This window comes from Oncorhynchus nerka, linkage group LG10, assembly GCF_034236695.1.
Source record: "Oncorhynchus nerka isolate Pitt River linkage group LG10, Oner_Uvic_2.0, whole genome shotgun sequence".
NCBI classification, from domain to species: Eukaryota; Metazoa; Chordata; class Actinopteri; order Salmoniformes; family Salmonidae; genus Oncorhynchus; species Oncorhynchus nerka.
In genome coordinates, this window is record NC_088405.1 from 63842739 (window position 1) to 63863070 (window position 20332).

General features: G+C 43.4%; 3 protein-coding genes across 3 annotated transcripts in view; 1 reads left to right on the forward strand and 2 right to left on the reverse strand.

Moving 5' to 3' along the window:
- LOC115135816 (uncharacterized) lies at positions 1-20078 on the forward strand. The gene is made up of 8 exons (XM_029670925.2): positions 1-352; positions 633-738; positions 867-1049; positions 1283-1373; positions 2806-2882; positions 3005-3076; positions 10688-10841; positions 11035-20078. Exons 1-8 carry the CDS (start codon positions 280-282, stop codon positions 11131-11133), a joined length of 855 nt encoding a protein of 284 aa, XP_029526785.1. The 5' UTR covers positions 1-279; the 3' UTR covers positions 11134-20078.
- On the reverse strand, positions 12231-16208 carry LOC115135813 (zinc finger protein 711-like). Its single transcript, XM_029670921.2, has 7 exons — positions 16128-16208; positions 15579-16016; positions 15318-15464; positions 15095-15232; positions 14817-14951; positions 14524-14667; positions 12231-14397 (listed from the first exon to the last, which is right to left on the reverse strand). The coding sequence occupies exons 1-7, from the start codon at positions 16204-16206 to the stop codon at positions 13220-13222; spliced, it is 2259 nt and encodes a 752-aa protein (XP_029526781.1). The 5' UTR covers positions 16207-16208; the 3' UTR covers positions 12231-13219.
- LOC115135814 (SLAIN motif-containing protein-like) overlaps positions 19234-20332 on the reverse strand; it is a 13081-nt gene continuing 11982 nt past the window's right edge. Inside the window, exon 7 of the mRNA XM_029670922.2 lies at positions 19234-19538. Within this exon, the coding sequence (XP_029526782.2) occupies positions 19234-19538 (305 nt within the window). The remainder of the gene's footprint in view (positions 19539-20332) is intronic.

The window sequence follows — 20332 nt, forward strand, 5'->3', positions numbered from 1 at the left end:
AAAGTAAGAGGCACTGTTGAATACCAATCTGCACTAACGCATTAACGATAATATGAAATGTTATTACAGATGTCTGTTGTGTGTTATATGACCAAGGTGCTTCCTGTTTCCCTGCTTTTCCCTATCCTGCCATACCTTACAGGCTTGCCCTCGCTCGTATCTTAGAACAGTGGTCATACAAGCTGAACATGAACTCTGCTCCACCGTAAACTCACTATGATTGAATGGAGTCACGTAGATAGTGTGTTAAGTATAAAATAGTACAGTACGTGTGTGAAGATGAAGGGCTATAGTTTGCTGTGTTTAATATTTCTGGCCCCTGTCACAGTTATTGGACAAACGACACCAGATCGTGAGTAGCAATTTCTTTCTGTTGAAATCTGTAAAGAAAGCCTGTCTTTTAGTATGAGTAGGATATGTATTACTGTAGCATTGAATCAGATGACATCTCTAAAATGAACATGTAAATATACTGTGGGTTGTCCTGCTGCTTTTTGAGGTTTTGGGGGGGGTAGGTTAGGCACTCTGTTTGAAGATAGTGCTTTTTATCAAATTGTGTCTTCATTTTCTCATGATGTTGCTGGGCCAAATCACTATCTCGTTTCAGTTACATGTTTTCTTTTTACATCCAGCAAGTTGTGTAACAGTAGATGACTTTGAAGTGTGCACAGGAACTGCATATCCATGCAATGTTGAGAAAAGCAAATGCTACTGTAAGGACAAGAAACCTTTCTGTAGGTACGTTTCAACGCTTCCCACACTTGACTCTATAGCTTTATCCTCAATATTTGTTTATTTTCGAAATTCAGATATATTAAATCCTTATATAAATATGACAGTTACCTCTGTTATGCTGTTCTTTTCAGGTGTAACAACTACATAGACAAGTGGTACATAGGGGAGAAGTGTGACTTTGAGTGGACGATATTGAACTTTGCCCTGGTATCATCTCTACCAGGACTGGCCCTGGCTGTTATTGTTGGTGTGATAGTCCAGTGTGTCCATTACTTAAGGAAACCAGCAAAGAAAGAAAAGGATCGGACAACGGGGTGAGAGGGGGAGAGGGTTTGGACAAGAGACAATTCAGAGGCTCAATATTGCCATGTGTTTTGCACAGTGCATGGCACCTAGTATCAGGAAGTTGGCTTGTTAAAAAATAATAAGAAAAGAAAAATAAGATGTTGGGCATTAACTAAATAGATGAATATTTGTCCACAGTCTTGTTTCAGGTTTGATATGACTACTCATCATGTCTTTCTAATTTAATTTTCACTTTTTTCAGTTACACAAACTATGCGATGTCACCGACAACATATTATGAAAATAACCAAGATGACATGTTCTCCAACACAGTGTTTGCCTCAGACATGCCGGTGAGTAGCTTGAGTTCCTTTACTCTCCAAGGTATTAGATCAACCTAAGACCAAATGGTATTTCCAATGGTGATGTCACATCCAGAGATCCTGCTAAGTTAGGGTTTCCTTATCTCCCAGTAGTGATACCGCCAATTCTGTCCAATCAAAAGAATTTACTAAAAACAATCCGATTTTGACAGAATTATGGCTGAGATGCAAAGAAAATTCAAGGAGAGGGGGTACAAAAATTGTCAAATTAATACTGCCATTGAGAAAATTCAAAACAAGACATTACCTTTTTTTCAAGGTCAGTCTTGCAAAAAGAAGCATTCTAAATACCCGCTATTCAAAATTCTCTGAACAAATTAAGGGAATTGTTCACAAACATTGGCACATTCTAAGATCCGATGATAGTATCGGTAATGTGTTTTCGGAACTTCCCTTGGTAGTAATTCTCGCTGGGCAGATATCAACTGGTAAACTCTGATTTACCACCCCAAGATATCCCTGCACAATGTGTATTTGTGCCCCTACAAGTATAATGGCTGTGCTCAATGCAATGGCACTTATACATGTAGATCCTTTACCCCCAAACAGGGAAACAGATCCCAATCAAAGGTGTTATAACGTGCTCCACTAAGGCAGTTATTTATCTTATAACTTTTCCTTGTGGTAAAAATTATGTGGGTAAAACAAAGCGTGAATTACAAGTATGAATTTCAGAGCGTCGTAGCACTATTAGGTGCAAAAACTCGACTTACCCAGTTGCGGCCCACTTTTTGGAAGCAAACCACTCGACTTCGTCTCTATGTTATATTGGCATCGAACATGTCACCCTCCCTAGGAGAGGGTTGACCTCAATAATTTGTTGTTAAAACGAGAGGCTGCCTGGATCTTTAATTTAAAGACCCTTGCTCCCTTCGGTCTCATCGTAGACTTTGATCTGAAGCCATTCTTGTGATTTTGCTGTTGTAAATGTTTGTAGGCTTATGCAGCCAAATTGTATCTATGATCGTAGCCTATCCATTTATGTTTTTTGTATGCTATTTTAATATATGAGAATTAACCAATGATATCAGGCCACACCCGGCCATGATTACAGACACGTGTGTGTCTTCTCACACTATATAAATGAGTCATCCTGCAATGTTTGTCATTATACCCTGATGAAAACAGCTTGTCTGGCAAAACATGGACATTATCATTTTTGCATCTGACTCCTAGGGTGTGCGGCTCTCCTTTATTTTTCAAGATGTCTTCCACACCATCTCTTAAAGAGCAATTTGAATCTACTGTCTTTCCTGGACGTGGTTTGTGTCATCCAAGTAGTGTAGCGTAAAGATGCCATAAGTGCAGATGCAGAGCAGACACATTCAGTAATAGACATGACTGTCAATGTTGCATAGTAAACATGGCCCTGAGAAACTGTCTATTTTTCTTATTTCTTCAGAATCGGCCAAAGCCTCCCAGTGTCCAGCCCACCCAGGGGAGGTTTCCCATATCCAACTTACCCAACCGCCCTTACAGGTTAGCTGTCTGAACACAATTCAACATGCCATTGGTTTTCACTTTCATTATAGGGGACCTTATTATAGTGTGCAATGTTATAATGTGCTTTCATTGAAATGTTGATCTCTCTACTCTCTTAGCCTTCAACCAAACGGCATGCTGCCTACTTTAGACAGATTGTCTTTGACCAACCCTACAAGCCAGCCATACAAGTAAGAACCTTGGTGGTGTTTGCTTTCGGTCTGATACTTTGTTCAATGGCAGTGATGTCATACCCATTCTGTGCGTATAACCATGTTCTGCGTGGTGGACTAAAAATGGAAACAACATTAGAGACGACAACAGGGCAACGCCCCCTCGACAGAGAATGAGTAGTCACCCAGTGATTTGAGGAGCATGAGTCATGATGACACGGACATTATCCTTATCAAATCTTATTAGTCACATGCGCCGAATACAACAGGACACCTTAGTGAAATGCTTACTTATACAAGCCCCTAACCAGCAATGCAGTTTATAAAAAAAAGTATGAATAAGAATTGAGAGTAACAAGTAATTAAAGAGCAGCAGTAAAATAACAATAGCGAATCTATATACAGGGTGTACCAGTACAGAGTCTATGGGCGGGGGCACCGGTTAGTTGAGGTAATATGTACATGTAGGTAGAGTTATTAAAGTGACTATGCATAGATGAGCAGTTGCCATACCAGGCAGTGATGTAACCAGTCAGGATGCTCTGGATGGTGCAGCTGCAGAACCTTTTGAGGATCTGAGGACCCATGCCAAATCTTTTCAGTCTCCTGAGGGGAATAGGTTTTGTCGTCCCCTCTTCACGACTGTCTTGGTGTGCTTGGACCATGTTAGTTTGTTGGTGATGTGGACACCAAGGAACTTGAAGTTCTCAACCTGCTCCAGTATAGCCCCATCGATGAGAATGGGGGCGTGCTCGGGTCCTCTTTTTCCTGTAGTCCACAATCATCTCCTTTGTCTTGATCACGTTGAGGGAGAGGTTGTTGTCCTGGCACCACACGACCAGGTCTCTGACCTCCTCCCTATAGGCTGTCTCGTCGTTGTTGGTGATCAGGCCTACCACTGTTGTGTCATCGGCAAACTTAATGATGGTATTGGAGTGGCGCCTGGCCGTGCAGTCATGAGTGAACAGGGAGTACAGGAGGGGACTGAGCACGCACCCCTGAGGGGCCCCCATGTTGAGGATCAGTGGGGCGGATGTGTTGTTACCTACCCTTACCACCTGGGGCGGCCCGTCAGGAAGTCCAGGATCCTGTTGCATAGAGAGGTGTTTAGTCCCAGGGTCCTTAGCTTATTGACGTGCTTGTTTTTGTCCCATGAAAATCTTGTATTTTTCGGGGGGTTTTGTATACATTTCATCATCTCAATCTCTTTTTTTTCCTTTTTCAAATTAAATATACCTTCCTACAACCCGCCTCACCCAATGTGGTACGGATCTGCTATTAGTTTTTCTTTTTAAGACCTTGTAACTGGAACCTCCATCAGCAGCTAGCCAGCTAATTAGCTACTAGCTTTTTAGTAATTGTTAGCCACTGCTAGCGGTCTTTACCTTTTGTTCGGACTCCAGCTGCTTTAGCACTACATCACCAGATTCCTGCCGCAAGCTCTGGACCATCAAACTGGATCTTCGCTGCTAGCTAGTTACTACTGAGTAGGTAGTAACTAGAAGCATGCACCAGCTAGCCTCGAGCTAGGCCCATTTCCCGGCAAGTAAACAAAGTACACCAACTACAATACCTCTCTTGCAATTGGCCTGGACCCTTTGTCGACACGGAGCCCCGCCAATCCATCACGACTGGTCTGCTGACGTAATTCGGCCAATGTGCGTCTTGGATGTTGGTGTTGATCCATCTGCTAGCCCCGGCCTGCTAGCTTCCTGAACGCTGTGTCTCCCGCTCTCCTTACGTAGTAATCGACTACCTGAGCCTGCTCCCTGTTTCATCTTTGCTGCGCATTGGACCCTATGATCACTCGGCTACACAGCTGATGCCTGCTGGACTGTTCATTAACACAGTACTTCATTTTGTTTATCTGTCGGCCCCAGCCTTGAACTCAGGGCCTGTGTGTAGCTATCTGACCCTCTCTGCCCATTCATCGCCATTTACCCATTGTTGTTGTCCTAGCTGTTTACCCGTTGTTGTCTTAGCTCTCCCAATCAACATCTGTGATTGCTTTATCAAGTCAAATTGATTTATATAGCCCTTCGTACATCAGCTGATATCTCAAAGTGCTGTACCGAAACCCAGCCTAAAACCCCAAACAGCAAGCACGTTGACTAGGAAAAACTCCCTAGAAAGGCCAAAACCTAGGAAGAAACCTAGAGAGGAACCAGGCTATGAGGGGTGGCCAGTCCTCTTCTGGCTGTGCCGGGTGGAGATTATAACAACATGGCCAAGATGTTCAAATGTTCAGAAATGACCAGCATGGTCAAATAATAGGTCTGGGACAGGTAGGACGTCCGGTGAACAGGTCAGGATTCCATAGCCGCTTGCAGAACAGTTGAAACTGGAGTAGCAGCACGGCCAAGTGGACTGGGGACATCATGCCAGGTAGTGCAAGGAGTCATCATGCCAGGTAGTCTTGAGGCATGGTCCTAGGGCTCAGGTCCTCCGAGAGAGAGAGAGAGAGAGAGAAAGAAAGAGAATTAGAGAGAGCATACTTAAATTCACACAGGACACCGGATAAGACAGGAGAAGTACTCCAGACATAACAAACTGACCCTAGCCCCCCGACACAAAAACTACTGCAGCATAAATACTGGAAGCTGAGACCGGAGGGGTCAGGAGACACTGTGGCCCCATCTGATGATACCCCCGGACAGGGCCAAAGAGGAAGTATATAACCCCACCCACTTTGCCAAAGCACAGCCCCCACACCACTAGAGGGATATCTTCAACCACCAACTTACCATCCTGAGACAAGGCCAAGTATAGCCCACAAAGATCTCCGCCACGGCACAACCCAAGGGGGAGCGCCAACCCAGACAGGAAGATCACATCAGTGACTCAACCCACTCAAGTGACGCACCCCTCCAAGGGACAGCATGAAAGAGCACCAGTAAGCCAGTGACTCAGCCCCTGTAATAGGGTTAGAGGCAGAGAATCCCAGTGGAAAGAGGGGAAAGCCTTTCTCTAATGTCAATATGCCTTGTATACTGTTGTTTAGGGCAGCTCTTATTGTTTTATTTTACAGCGGAGTCCTGCTCAACATGCTGCTCAACATGCTTCAGATACCCCCCTTGTCCGAACCCCCACACAGGCGGAGACCGCACCTAGCTTAACTGGCGCCTCCAGAGATGAAACCTCTCTTATCATCACTCAATGCCTAGGTTTACCCCCACTGTACTCACACCCTACCACACCCTTGTCTGTACGCTATGCCCGGAATCTATTCTACCACGCCCAGAAATCTGCTCCTTTTATTCTCTGTTCCCAAAGCACTAGATGGCCAGTACTTATAGCCTTTAGCCGTACCCTCATCCTACTCCTCCTCTGTTCCTCTGGTGATTTAGAGATTAACCCAGGCCCTGTGTGTCCCCAGGCGCTCTCATTTTTTTACTTCTGCAACCGTAAAAGCCTTGGGTTCATGCATGTTTACATCAGAAGCCTCCTCCCTAAGTTTGCTTTATTCACTGCTTTAGCACACTTTAGCCAACCCTGATGTCCTAGCCGTGTGTGATTCTTGGCTTAGGAAGGCCACAAAAAATTCAGACATTTCCATCCCCAATTACAACAATTTCCATCAAGACAGAACTGCTAAAGGGGGCGACATTGCAATCTATTGTAGAGGTAGCCTGCAGAGTTCTGTCATACTATCCAGGTCTATGCCCAAACAGTTCGAGCTTCTATTTTTAAAGATCCATCTCTCCAGTCTTTAGGAATCTCAGACGATACGAAAGAGAGGTTGAACAGGCTAGTAATAGGGGACTAGTAATAACAGACTAGTAATCTCTGTCAAGCGCTCCCTAAACACTTCTGCTAGCAGCACTTTCTAATCGACCTGTTGTCACGCCCTGGCCATAGAGAGGCTTTTTATTATCTATTTTGGTTAGGTCAGGGTGTGACAAGGGTGGGTGTTCTATGTTCTTTTTTCTATGTTTTCGTATTTCTTTGTTTTTGGCCGGGTATGGTTCTCAATCAGGGACAGCTGTCTGTCGTTGTCTCTGATTGAGAACCATACTTGGGTAGCTCTTGCCCACATGGGTTTTGTGGGTAGTTATTTTCTGTTTCCGTGTGAGTGTTTGGACCACACGGTACTGTTTCGGTTTTGTATATTTCACGTTTATTATTTTGTTCCAGTGTTCAGTTGTGTTTTTGAATAAATCAATATGGACACTTACCATGCTGCGTTTTTGTCAGATCCTTACTCCTCCTCAGACGAGGAGGAGGAAATCCGTTACACCTGGCCCGGATATCCTGGAAGGATATTGACCTCATCCCGTCCATAGAGGATGCCTGGTTGTTCTTGAAAAGTGCTTTCCTCACCATCTTAAATAGGAATGCCCCTTTCAAAAAATGTGGAACTAAGAACAGATATAGCCCTTGGTTCACTCCAGACTTGACTGCCCTTGACCAGCACAAAAACACCCTGTGGCGTACCGCAGTAGCTTCGAATAGTCCCTGCTATATGCAACTTTTCAGGGAAGTCAGGAACCAATACATACAGTCAGTTAGGAAAGCAAAGGCTAGCTTTTTCAAACAGAAATATGCATCCTGCAGCACTAATTCCAAAAGGTTTTGGGATACTGTAAAGTCCATGGAGAGTAAGAGTACCTCCTCCCAGCTGCCCACTGCATTGAGACTAGGAAACACTGTCACTACTGATTAATCGAGAATTTCAGTGTTTCTCTACGGCTGGCCATGCTTTCCACCTGGCTACCCCAACCCCCGGCCAACAGCTCTGCACCCCCCACAGCAACTGGCCCAAGCCCCCCGCCCCGCTTCTCCTTCACCCAAATCCAGACAGCTGATGTTCTGGAAGAGCAGCAAAATCTGGATCCCTACAAATCAGCTGGGCTAGACAATCTGGACTCTCTCTTCCTAAAATTATCCGCCACCATTGTTGCAAACCCTACTACTAGTCTGTTCAACCTCTCTTTCGTATCGTCTGAGATTCCTAAAGATTGGAAAGCGGCCGCGGTCATCCCCCTCTTCAAAGGGGGAGACACTCTTGACCCAAACTGTTACAGACCTATATCCATCCTGCCCTGCCTTTCTAAAGTCTTCGAACGCCAAGTGAACAAACAGATCACCAACCATTTCAAATCCCAACGTACCTTCTCCGTTATGCAATCTGGTTTCCGAGCTGGTCACGGGTGCACCTCAGCCATGCTCAAAGTCCTAAACAATATCATAACCGCCATCAATAAAAGACAGTACTGTGCAGCCGTCTTCATCGACCTGGCCAAGGCTTTCGACTCTGTCAATCACCGTGTTCTTATCGGCAGACTCAGCAGCCTTGGTTTCTCTAATGACTGCCCTGCCACGAGCTCCAGCAGGTATATTTCACTGGTCATCCCCAAAGCCAACACCTTTGGCCACCTTTCCTTCCAGTTCTCTGCTGCCAATGACTGGAACGAATTGCAAAAATCACTGAAGTTAAAGACTTATATCTCCCTCACTAACTTTAAGCGTCAGCTGTCAGAGCAGCTTACCGATCGCTGCAGCTGTACACAGCCCATCTGTAAATAGCCCATCTACCTACCTCATCCCCATTTTTGTTTTTCTGCTCTTTTGCACACCAGTATTTCTACTTGCACATCTGCACATAAATCACTCCAGTGTAAATTGCTAAATTGTAATTACTTCGCCTCTATTGGCCTAATTATTACCTTACCGCCTTACTTCATTTGCACACACTGTATACACATTTTTCTATTGTGTTATTGACTGTACGTTTGTTTTTCCCATGTGTAACTCTGTGTTGTCTTTGTCGCACTGCTTTGCTTTATCTTGACCAGGTCGCAGTTGTAAATGAGAACTTGTTCTCAACTGGCCTAACCTGGTTAAATAAATAAAAAATTGATGTGCTTTTGAGGCCACTATGGTGTTGAACGCTGAGCTGTAGTCCATGAATAGCATTCTCACATAGGTATTCCTTTTGTCCATGTGGGAAAGGGCAGTGTGGAGTGCAATAGAGATTGCGTCATCTGTGGATCTGTTATGGCGGTATGCAAATTGGAGTGGGTTTAGAGTTTCTGAGATAATGGTGTTGTGAACCATGATCAGCCTTTCAAAGCACCGCATGGCTACAGATGTGAGTGCTACGGGTCGGTAGTCGTTTAGGCAGGTTACCTTAGTGTTCCTGGGTACAGGGACTATGGTGGTCTGCTTAAAACATGTTGGTATTACAGACTCAGACAGGGAGAGGTTGAAAATGTCGGTGAAGACACTTGTCAGTTGGTCAGCACATGCTCGCAGTGCACTTCCTGGTAATACGTCTGGCCCTGCGGCCTTGTGAATGTTGAGCTGTTGAAAGGTCTTACATCGACTTGATGTGATCACAGTCTTCCGGAACAGCTGGTGCTCTCATGCATGTTTCAGTGTTATTAGCCTCGAAGCGAGCACAGAAGTAGTTTAGCTCGTCTGGTAGGCTCGTGTCACTGGGCAGCTCTCGGCTGTGCTTCCCTTTGTAGTCTGTAATGCTTTGCAAGCCTTGCCACATCCGACAAGCGTCACAGCCGGTGTAGTACGATTCGATCTTAGTCTTGTATTGACGCTTTGCCTGTTTGATGGTTCATCGGAGGGCATAGCAGGATTTCTTATAAGCTTCCGGGTTAGAGTCCCGCTCCTTGAAAGGGGCAGCTCTAGCCTTTAGTGCAGTGTGGATGTTGCCTGTAATCCATGGCTTCTGGTTGGGGTATGTATGTACGATGACGTCATCGATGCACTTATTGATGAAGCCAGTGACTGATGTGGTGTACTCCTCAATGCCATCGGAGGAATTCCGGAACATATTCCAGTCTGTGCTAGAAAAACAGGCATGTAGCTTAGCATCTGCTTCATCTGACCATTTTTTAAATTTATCGAGTCACTGGTGCTTCCTGCTTTAATTTTTGCTTGTAAGCATGAATCAGAAGGATAAAATTATGGTCAGATTTGCCAAATGGAGGGCGAGGGAGAGCTTTGTATTATTCTCTGTGTGTGGAGTAATGGTGCTCCAGAGCTTTTTTTCCCTCTGGTTGCACATTTAACATACTGAGTTTCCCTGCATTAAAGTCCCCTGCTACTAGGAGTGCCGCCTCTGGGTGAACGTTTTCCTGTTTGCTTATGGCGGAATACAGCTCATTCAGTGCGGTCTTAGTGCCAGCATCAGTCTGTGGTGGTATGTAGACAGCTACAAAAAATACAGATGAAAACTCTCTAGGTAGATAGTGTGGTCTACAGCTTATCATGAGATACTCTACCACAGGAGAGCAAAACCTCGAGACTTCCTGAGATATCGTGCACCAGGTGTTATTTACAAAAATACATAGTCCGCCACCCCTTGTCTTACCTGACGCCGCTTTTCTATCCTGCCGATACAGCGTATATCCATCATGGTCATTTCTCTGTTGTCATTGAAGAAAGGGAAAAGTCCACGAGTATGTGACCCAATTTAGATAGATCATCTTTATCCAACCCTGAAAGCCAGCCATACAAGGAAGCCTTTGTCTTTTGATTTGTGTGTGTTCAATCTGATATAGTTCTTTGTTCCATGACAAGTTATGATTGTTTGACCTTTGAACTACATTATTAGGATTGTTTTTATATGGTTTGTCTGCTTCTGAAAGTTGAATAGTTTTCTGGAATCAGCTACGCTACAGGTATGACGCAGCCCTTGGGTAACCCCCATCCCAAGTCTCCATCGCCAAGGAACCCGTATGAAGACAGAGCTCCACCTCCAGACTGTTATGACGACCAGCACATGAGACCAACACAGCCCCCACCAGGACACAAAGGCATGATGGTGAGTGATTGATTCCCCCTAGTGAACAGTAGGATGAATTCAACTGATCAACTGGACAAGTAAACTGCAGGGTGAAACTCTGGCTAAAACATTTGGTTTTGATCTTAGCCTAAAAGTCCATTTTAGTTAGACCCTAGGTGACCAGGCTGATATAGAAAAGCAGTTTGACATGAGATCTGTTTCTATCTTCCAGAGAGAAGGCATGTCTGGGTATCCTGCACCCAGTTCACATGCTCCCCTCTATTCGGCACCGGAGTACAACCCCAGTTCCCAGTTCCCAGAGCCCAGATAGGGAGACACTACTGAGGACAAACAGGGGTGACCATGGCCTGAATTAGAACACCACCAATTTCACTATCACAATTCAAAAAAGTTCAACTCATATATAATTTAAAGTGAGTGGAAAATGTAAACATTCAAGGACTTTGTAAACTTGAATTTAACATACTAAAAATGTATTGTGGCTGGCTGCTAAGTTTTATGAGTAATCCACATTGACTGATTATGAAATTGGCTCATATTTTTGCTGTTTTAAGGTTTATTGTTTGACAATTTTGTTACTAATAAAGGCTATTATTCCTAGATTCAATCCGTAGCGTGGATCCACACACGCGATTGAAATGTAAAGGCAATGTTCCGATGTTTCAATTTCCAGTCGCTTTAACTCGGATCTCCAGGCCTAAGTAACAGGGTTTGGGTCAATTCCAATTTCATTTGAAATTCAAATTCAATTCTTGAATTCACTCATGAAGTGGAGAATTTAAGTTGAATTCAATTCAAATTTCAACAATCTTCAAGTTTTGGAATTGGAATTAGACTGTTTGAATTGTAAAACAAAAATGTAGTCTTTGGAATTTAATTTAATTGGAATTCAATATTTGTACATTTCCGAGTTAGATTTGGTTTAAATCATTTCAACGTACATTTCTATATTTACAGTATAGCTACACAAAAAAAACATATATGGAAAACAGCTTTGTGTAAACTTAAACGACTAAAACCAAATCGAAAGTATGTAGAAAAGATAATACCCTATAATCTGAGAATTTACAATCAGCAAAATAAAAGCTAGATAATCAGGCACCCATTGATTTTATGTTTGAGGATAAGAACACGTCAAAATGTGTAGAATTGACTGAAATTAGCTTAAGTGAACATTCTCAGCTCCCTTGAAAAATGTATAGAATTGCAACCTTTTATTTCAGCGTCATGGCAAAATGTGTAGAATTGCTGGAAATTAGCTTCTCTCTGCTGCCAAGATGATGTTCTATGTATATTTTTTTCACCGCTCAACCCTTATGGTGGGTCGCAACTCAAGACACCTCAATTGGTTGGTCATGAAACACCATAGTATACAACTTTTTTAAGTCAAGCAACATCAATTAAAGATACTTTCAAAAAGAACATTTATTTTTTACAAATCAGATGTTAATAATTTTAAATCAATAAACAAAATACAATCTTAATTTCACCTCTAGGTCAATCATGGGATAACTTGGTGTCAGTAGGCGCCCTTATTGTAAGATGCAAAACACTCATCTTAACACAAATCCACTTGTTGGTACATTCTTTGTTACTGAATGATGGCAAAAAGAGTGAATGAAAGTAATAGGTTGAGGTGAACAATTCATCAGGAGAAGTCTTTATTTACTAAAGCTCCTAATATTTCAGTTGACAGACATAGAGAATAGATAACACTGATTTGGATCTGATACATGAGAGATTCCTGATAGTAAACATGTTATTGGCTTTGAGCAACATGATTTTACCAGTGCACACATGGGACAAATTAAAACCCCTGATTGTTTGACAAGCGATTATTTCAAAGGACAAATACAAGTAAAAAGCTGGGTTGTCCACATCCCCTTTTCATGCTTTTGAATACAGAGAAAACTGATACAGATGACTGTTTAAGTTTGAAATTAGAACTGGGTCTTTAAATGTATGTTTTTCACAATTTGCTAGCAGTAACATTACTAAAAATCATACAATGACTTGTCAGATAATGGTTACCCCAAGGTCAACAGTGAGAATACAGTCAACAGATAAATTACAACGTTATCTTACCACTGATACTGCATATGACAAGTGGTGTGCTATTCCAACAACCCAGACAAGCATACTACTGAGAAAATGTGTGCTTTCAAGCAGTGTTCTGATTCAGGATTTATCTGACTTGAGGTTTGTTTGAATAGCACCCCAGGTTTGAGTATTAATGGTGATGTGAGGACAAGTTAATAAATTACTAATGCAGTTCGAGGAAAATGTGACAATTGTCATCCTTTATTTATCACATTGAAATAATTGTATTTCCCTGCTCTATAGTGAGTGAGAATCAGATTGTTCTGAATATGGGAAAGGCTGTGTGAAGAAGCACTTTACATTAAAACATCCTTGTGATGCCGCGCAATGTGCTGGCTCTTTTCAGAGGGCCTACGGAAGCCTTTAGTGCAGTAGTCACAGCGGTGGGGATAGTCCTTGGTGTGGATGGATATGACGTGCCGTTTGAAACCTGAAGCGTCCGAGGAGCTGTACTCACAGTACTGGCACTGGTACACTTTCCGTCCACTGTGGGTCTTCATGTGCTTCTTCAGTTCCAGCTGATGCCTGAAGCCCCGTCGACAGCGCTTGCACTTGAAGGGCAAGTCTTTGGTGTGGACGGACAGGATGTGGCGACTGAGTATGAAGGGGTCTGGGGTCTTAAAGTCACAGTGGCGGCATTGGTGCAGCCTGGCACCTTTGTGAGTCTCTGTGTGTTTTTTCAGCTCCGAGGGCCGGTGGAAGCCCTTCTCACACACGTCACACTTGTGAGGGAAGTCCTTGGTGTGCACGGAGATGATGTGGCGCTTCAGGTCGCTGGAGTTGGTGCTCTTATGCTCGCAGTGCGGACATTGGTGCGTCTTGTGGCCCTGGAATATCTCCATGTGCTTCTGCAGCTCCCGCTCGTCAGAGAAGGCCTGGGGACAGTGGCCACACTTGAAGGGCAGCTCCGCTCCGTGCTTGCTCTTTATATGGGTCTTCAGGTTAGACTGGTCGGCACAGCAGAACTCACAGTGCTGGCAGTGGTAGGGCTTCTCACCCGTGTGGGTCCTCATGTGCTTTTTGAGCTCAGAGGGGTGGCGGAAACCTTTTGCACACTCCACACACACATGGGCAAAGCTCTTGCTGTGGACAGCCAGCAAGTGGCGGTTGAGAAGGCCCTGCTCGGCTGTCTCATAGTCACAGTACTTACAGTGGTGCAGCTTGGGCTCCTGGTCACGTAGGATGAGCTTATTGGAGCTGAGTGGGCTCTCCACACAGTAACGCCTCGTGACCTCAGTGAACTCTGGGACCCGGTCACTCTTCACTATGAGCTTGTGGCCCTCCAGGTGGTTGTGGAAGTTGACCTTCTTGTTGGTGGTGAAATCGCAGTCTGTGCACTGGTACTTCTTCTTGAAGATGTGGTCGGGGTGGTTCTTCATGTGGATCTTCAGGAAGCCTCGCGATCTGAACTTCTTCCCGCAGATGTGGCAGGGATACACAGTCAGAGGCTGGCCATCTGGACCAATGATCACAGCTGAGGAAAAGTGTGGAGGCAAAAAAGAACAGGAATTGTTAGGCCTACATCTAAAAAAGAAAAGTATAATCTTACAAAATGATGCAAGCTTTTAGAAAATGTTTTAATGAACATAGAACCCCATACCTGTCTGACACTGACGTGTTTCTCCCTTTTTCTTTTTCTTGATCTTCTGTTTGAGAGCTCTACTTGTACTCAGGCTGTCGCTGATCTTCAGGTAATGTGTCCCTGTGTTGGTCTTGTTCTCCAGCCTGGAGTCCAGACTGTTACCTAAGGAAAATTATACACCAATTCAACACACTTAAACATTGTGACATGAACAGATCTAAATGTTAGGCTAAATGTAGAATTATCTTATGCCATACTGAATGTATGTCTCTGAGTAACTTGTGTCTATGGAGAAAAGGAGTAGGCTTTACCATAAGCTGCAGCCCAGGCTACAGTGCCGAAGGTCTTATTGTGGCTGGAGTCATCCAGTGAGTCCTGGATGGCAGGGGCATCCTCCTCTCCCACTATCACCTCCATGTACACCTCATCTGCCATCTCAGTGCAGTCTGCTCACAGACAAGGAAAACTCAGTCACTTAATTTAACACTACAACCATCTATTGGGACAAAAATAATAAGGCAGCCATATCGTTTAATATGTTGTGCAGTATAAGGGATTGGAGGAAAGGCTGCTAATTCAGGGGACTCACTGATCTCTGAATCCTCCTGCGATGGGTCTTTCACTGCCATGTAGACCATCTTCTCTCGAGACAGCTTGCCAATGCCCCCAGTCTCCAGCACTGCGTGACCGTTGTGGAAGTCGCTCTCAGCTACAATCTCTGTGCCACCTGCACTCACAGTAAATGTCTGAATTCAGAGAAAATGAACAGAGGTGTATCTTTCAAATTGATCGGAACTTGTAAGAGTCCTTACCTATATCATCATCAGCCTCTGCCTTGAAGATGTAGACTTTGATGCACTCAGAGTCATAGTCACCCTCTTTGGAGCCATCCTCCATCACCTCAGAACCCATCTTCAGGGGCGTGTCCTCCATGTCCAACTTCTCCCCAACATCGTCCACTCCACAAACAATAGCACACTCATCATTATACACTATCAGATTCATCCTATTATTAGAGTCAAAATTTGTGTTGGAGCAGTCTAGTAGTACCAAGAAAATAAGACGTGTCTTACAGGAGATCATCAGGTAGTCCTCGGAGACGCTCTCTCCAGCATCGTCGTCCGGCTCCTGGATGGTGACTGCAGAGTCTTCAATCTCCTCCTGCTCCTCCACATACGTCTCTGAGTTGCAGTTGGAGACCATGACCTCCTCCGTGACAATTTCAAACACCTGGTCAGGAACCCTATCAGATTCCTCTATGAGATCTGTTGTCAGCACATGGTGATGGTGGTCAGAATCCAGCACGTCCTCAATGGCGACCTCGGCCCCCAGGACCGACTCAGTCATGATTATGCCGTCAGGATCATCGCTGCAGCAGATGTCTGGCCCCTCTACAACCTCTGACCCCAGGTCATGCTCAAACATGATTCCCTCCTCGTCAGTCACATCTGACACCAGCACCGCCTCTGGCACAGAAACCACAATGTGATCACCGTCAATGTGGGCCATACCTGCCACCGGGGAAATCAGGAGGAACTGTTATCAGTTCGAGCACACAGACACAATCAAATAAACAAAAGGCCATGGACTATTAGTTCTCTGCATTGATAGAATGGACTTACCAAAATCCTGCATTATCATTGTGTGTGGCATCTTTGAGTCTTGCATCTGAAAGTTCAAGACCCCTCCACCGTGGTCCATTCTCTTTTTATCCTGTCTGCTACCAACACAAATGAGGAGGATTCTTTTATTTTTCTTACTAGCTCTGACTTTGCTGGTTGCTACTTTATTGAGGACTTACTATGACTGTGATATATGGTTGTCCAACCTAGCTATGAATGCACTAACTGTAATTCGCTCTGGATAACAGCGTCTGCTAAATGACGTAAATGTAATGTAAATGATTAAGTTGATCTAATTTTATCAGATCAATTAGGACCTCTGTCAATGCATAACTCATTACAAATGTCTCAACACGGATTCAATGCTGAATAAACATTAACATTGAATAATGCATTGTTGGGTTTGGAGCTTGCAAGAAAGACATTTCACTGTACTCGTTCATGTGACATTAAAGCTTTAACAAAATGTTAATACTGAAAGATTAAAAACACATTGCTAATGACAGTATTTCACCACTCCATATTTGATTTTGAGCTCTCAAACCATCAGGGAAGTGTTATGTTTTTTTTAATCAGCTAGGGAGGAGAAACACCTGAAATAGAGAAAAGAAAAACACAACAGATGCATCAGCTTCAATGATTTTATCTATCTTGAAATATAATTGTGGTAATGGAAATAAAGACTGCTATAATCCTTTATTACTTATAAGAATGTGACTTTATAATGTCTTAGTATTAGGAGACATTATGGTTTGGGGGCGGAAGGTAACCTAGAGTTTAGGCCAGTAACCGAAAGGTCGCTGGTTAGAATCCCCAGGCCAACTAAGGTGAAAAATCTGCCAATATGCCCTTGAGCAAGGCACCTTAGCCTAATTGCTTCTGTAAGTCGCTCTGGATAAGAGTGTCTGCTAAATTACTCAAATTTAAAAATTAGAGGGTAAACTATTTGATAAATGCAGAAGTATATTATGTTATTACGTTGTCTTTGGTCTCTCTTGTCATGATGTGTTTTGTCATTTTTTAGTCCCTACTGGAGGCCTTTTGGTAGGCAATCATTGTAAATAAGAATTTGTTCTTAACGGACTTGCCTAGTTAAATAAAGGTTCAATTAAAAAAACAAGTAAGGTGGTTGATGATGCAATGATACATCTAATGGGAAGCAAAAAGCTACAATGTGTATATATTCACACTCACAGGTGATACTCCTTGGTTTGGATCAATTGAGTAGACTGGTGTTACAAGTAAAGGGAGAATTCTGGCACCAACAAATACATGCCTCCAGGGCTAATGTGTCAACATAACATTATTTGCACTGTGGGTGATAGTAATGGGGCGGCAGGTTGCCTAGTGGTTGGACTAGTAACCGAAAGGTTGCTAGATCGAATCCCCGAGCTGACCAGGTAAAAATCTGTCGTTCTACCCCTGAGTTCCCGGGGCGTGGAAGTCGATTAAGGCAGCACCTCTGATTCAGATTCCCTACTGAATCAATACCACTTTATTACTTGTAAGAATGTGCCTTTATAATGTCCTAGTATCAGGAGACATTGTGGTTTGGGGGCGGAAGGTAACCTAGCGTTTAGGCCAGTAACCGAAAGGTCGCTGGTTAGAATCCCCGAGCCACGCTAGCATAGATATTGCTCCTTGTTCTATCTGTGTCTGTAGTTACAGTGACAGATACGGGAAAGTAGCTGGCAAGTGATTCACACGCAGTTTTCGCCCAATGCAGTAGTTGACTGACCGTAGAGAGCGCGCGCAGACGCATTAAATATGGCGGCTTCTGTTTACATTGTGGACACAGAATCCCGACAACAAAGGCGCTTGAGTGCACACGGTGAATTTAGCTAAATGAATGGCTATGCATGAATGATAAGCATAAATCGAATCTATGCTAAATATTTAATGAAATCCAAGCTATGCGCTTGTTTCAAGACTCCAACAACAAGCGTGCAAGACTGACGCTCTGCGACATCATGACCGTAATGCATATTTTCTGCCCAGTCCGGGCCATTGTTGGGCTAAATTAGCAAGCTAACTAGCTAGCAATAGCATTCCCAGCAATTGCAATCGATATCATTAGTCAAATAAACGCAGTAAACCTACCATACTTTAGAACGTGTGCACTGGAAGATGGCACAAATGACTATCGTCTTACAAATGTCACATATTTCCGAGCGAGCTAGCTATGTCGTTAGTTAGCATAGCTATCGACGGCTAGCTAGCAGTCATTGTTGTTGTTTTTTCGGCTTGGGTAGAGGCCCATAAGCCTTCGTGACAAGGCCTCATCGTCATATCGCATTAAATGTAATATATACTTACCAAATCAAGTCACTATTGTCTTGTTTTAATTCCACTTTTCCGGTTTGAACAGTATTTCCGCAGTCGTATTATTAAATTAGGTTATATTTCTCATGGTGCGAATGCAAGGCCTGTACAACATTCTAGATCCTGAAGGCTGTTTTTCAGGCCTGAACCAATCACGTAGCTCGCTGTTAGCTCGGAAGGGTGGGGGCGGTGGGGAAGTAGGTGACAAACTGCACTCGGTCTTCAACAGTTTATTCTAACTAAAAGGTGGCGCAGTAGTGTATACCAGAACTGATACATTTGCAACAAAAACTAAATAGGGCTCAATACTGTAACTGTCCTCAAAGTGTTAAATTATGATAGTTTCAACTGAAACATGTTGTGGTATAACTTTTAGTATGCAGAATTAGATGGTGTTTACAACCAAGCCCTGTGAGATACTCTACAGTGACAATGTAATAATGATATACTGTATCAGTTCTAAGTATGTGAATTTGTGTGTCAATTCCCAAATCTGAATCAAATTAAGATTAATTTCATTGGTGATCAGTTGGATTTTAGCATTGAGCAGCACCTTGCATTTAAGATGAGAAATTATGGATAAGGTGTCCAATTGCAGTGGAAGGGATTGTGAAGCCACACAAAATAAACCAGCACTGCATGATTGGCAGAAGAAAACAATAATTAAAATCAAATTCACAGAAACCACTGTTTAATGTGCTTTAATACATTAAGTGGAGTTATTTTGAGTGAGAGTATGTTACAGATTACTGAGGAATTACTGAGAAACATTGAGTATACCTTTTTACCTATGGTTATTGGCAGGCTGCCCCAGTCTGCCCCAAGCCATAGTAGTCGACCTCTCAGGGGAGGCATAGACATGACTTGATAGGTACCCTCCAACTGAAAAGTCCTTACTGGGACAGGGGATCCTCAAACCAGAGGGGATGAGGGACTGGGCTCTCGGAGGCTCTCTAATAGACAAGGCCTGAAATGATTCTCTCAGGGACTGCCGTGCTGCTCCAGTTGCAGGGGGGTCACTGGAGTTCAAGGTTTTGGCAGAAACAGATGAAGATCGGCCACCACTCCTAAGCCTGACTGAAGACTCACCTAGGAGGCAATCACAAGTTTGGAAATGTTATGGACTAAACATGTCTTGTCTGAAATAAAGCCAAGTAAAAAAAAATATTTAAAAAAGGCAGCTCCAGAATCTTCTATTAAAGTGTTCAATTGGGTTGAGATCTGAACCCGTATCCACAAAGCATTGCAGAATAGTTCCTAGGAATCCTGTTAAAACCTGTTTTAAGACAACAAAAAAACTCCCAGGTCAGTTAGTTTAAGGATGATGGTAGCCCTATCCTGCAGTCAATGACCAAAAGTGCCTTGTTTGGCCTCATGGGTGGAATGTTCATATTTTTCATAATTTCATCGTTAAAAGTTTTTTTTTAAACTGACGAAAATCCGGTGTTTCTATGTCAAACAGTTTTGTTATATTTCAGTCTTCTGTGATGTATATAAAGTGAAATATTGGGATGCAAACTCCACATTGAATACACAAGCATTTCGCTACACCCACAATAACATCTGCTAAACACGTGTATGTGACCAATACATTTTTTATTTGAATTAAACTCTATAAATGACATGGTACGGGTGTCTTCTTTTTTTAAGACTGTAACCATGTGTGTGAGTTGTAATACTTTTGTTTCAAAATAGATCTGTTTAAGACTACCAAGAATCACTCTGTGACCCCGATTAAGCCCACTGCAGTAAAAGGCTAGACACTGCTCAGACAAACTCTGAGCCAGGAGTAAAACCGACTCCTCTGTGGAGATGGGAGAACCTTCCAGAAGGACAACCATCTCTGCAGCACTCCACCAATCAGACCTTTATCGTAGTGGCCA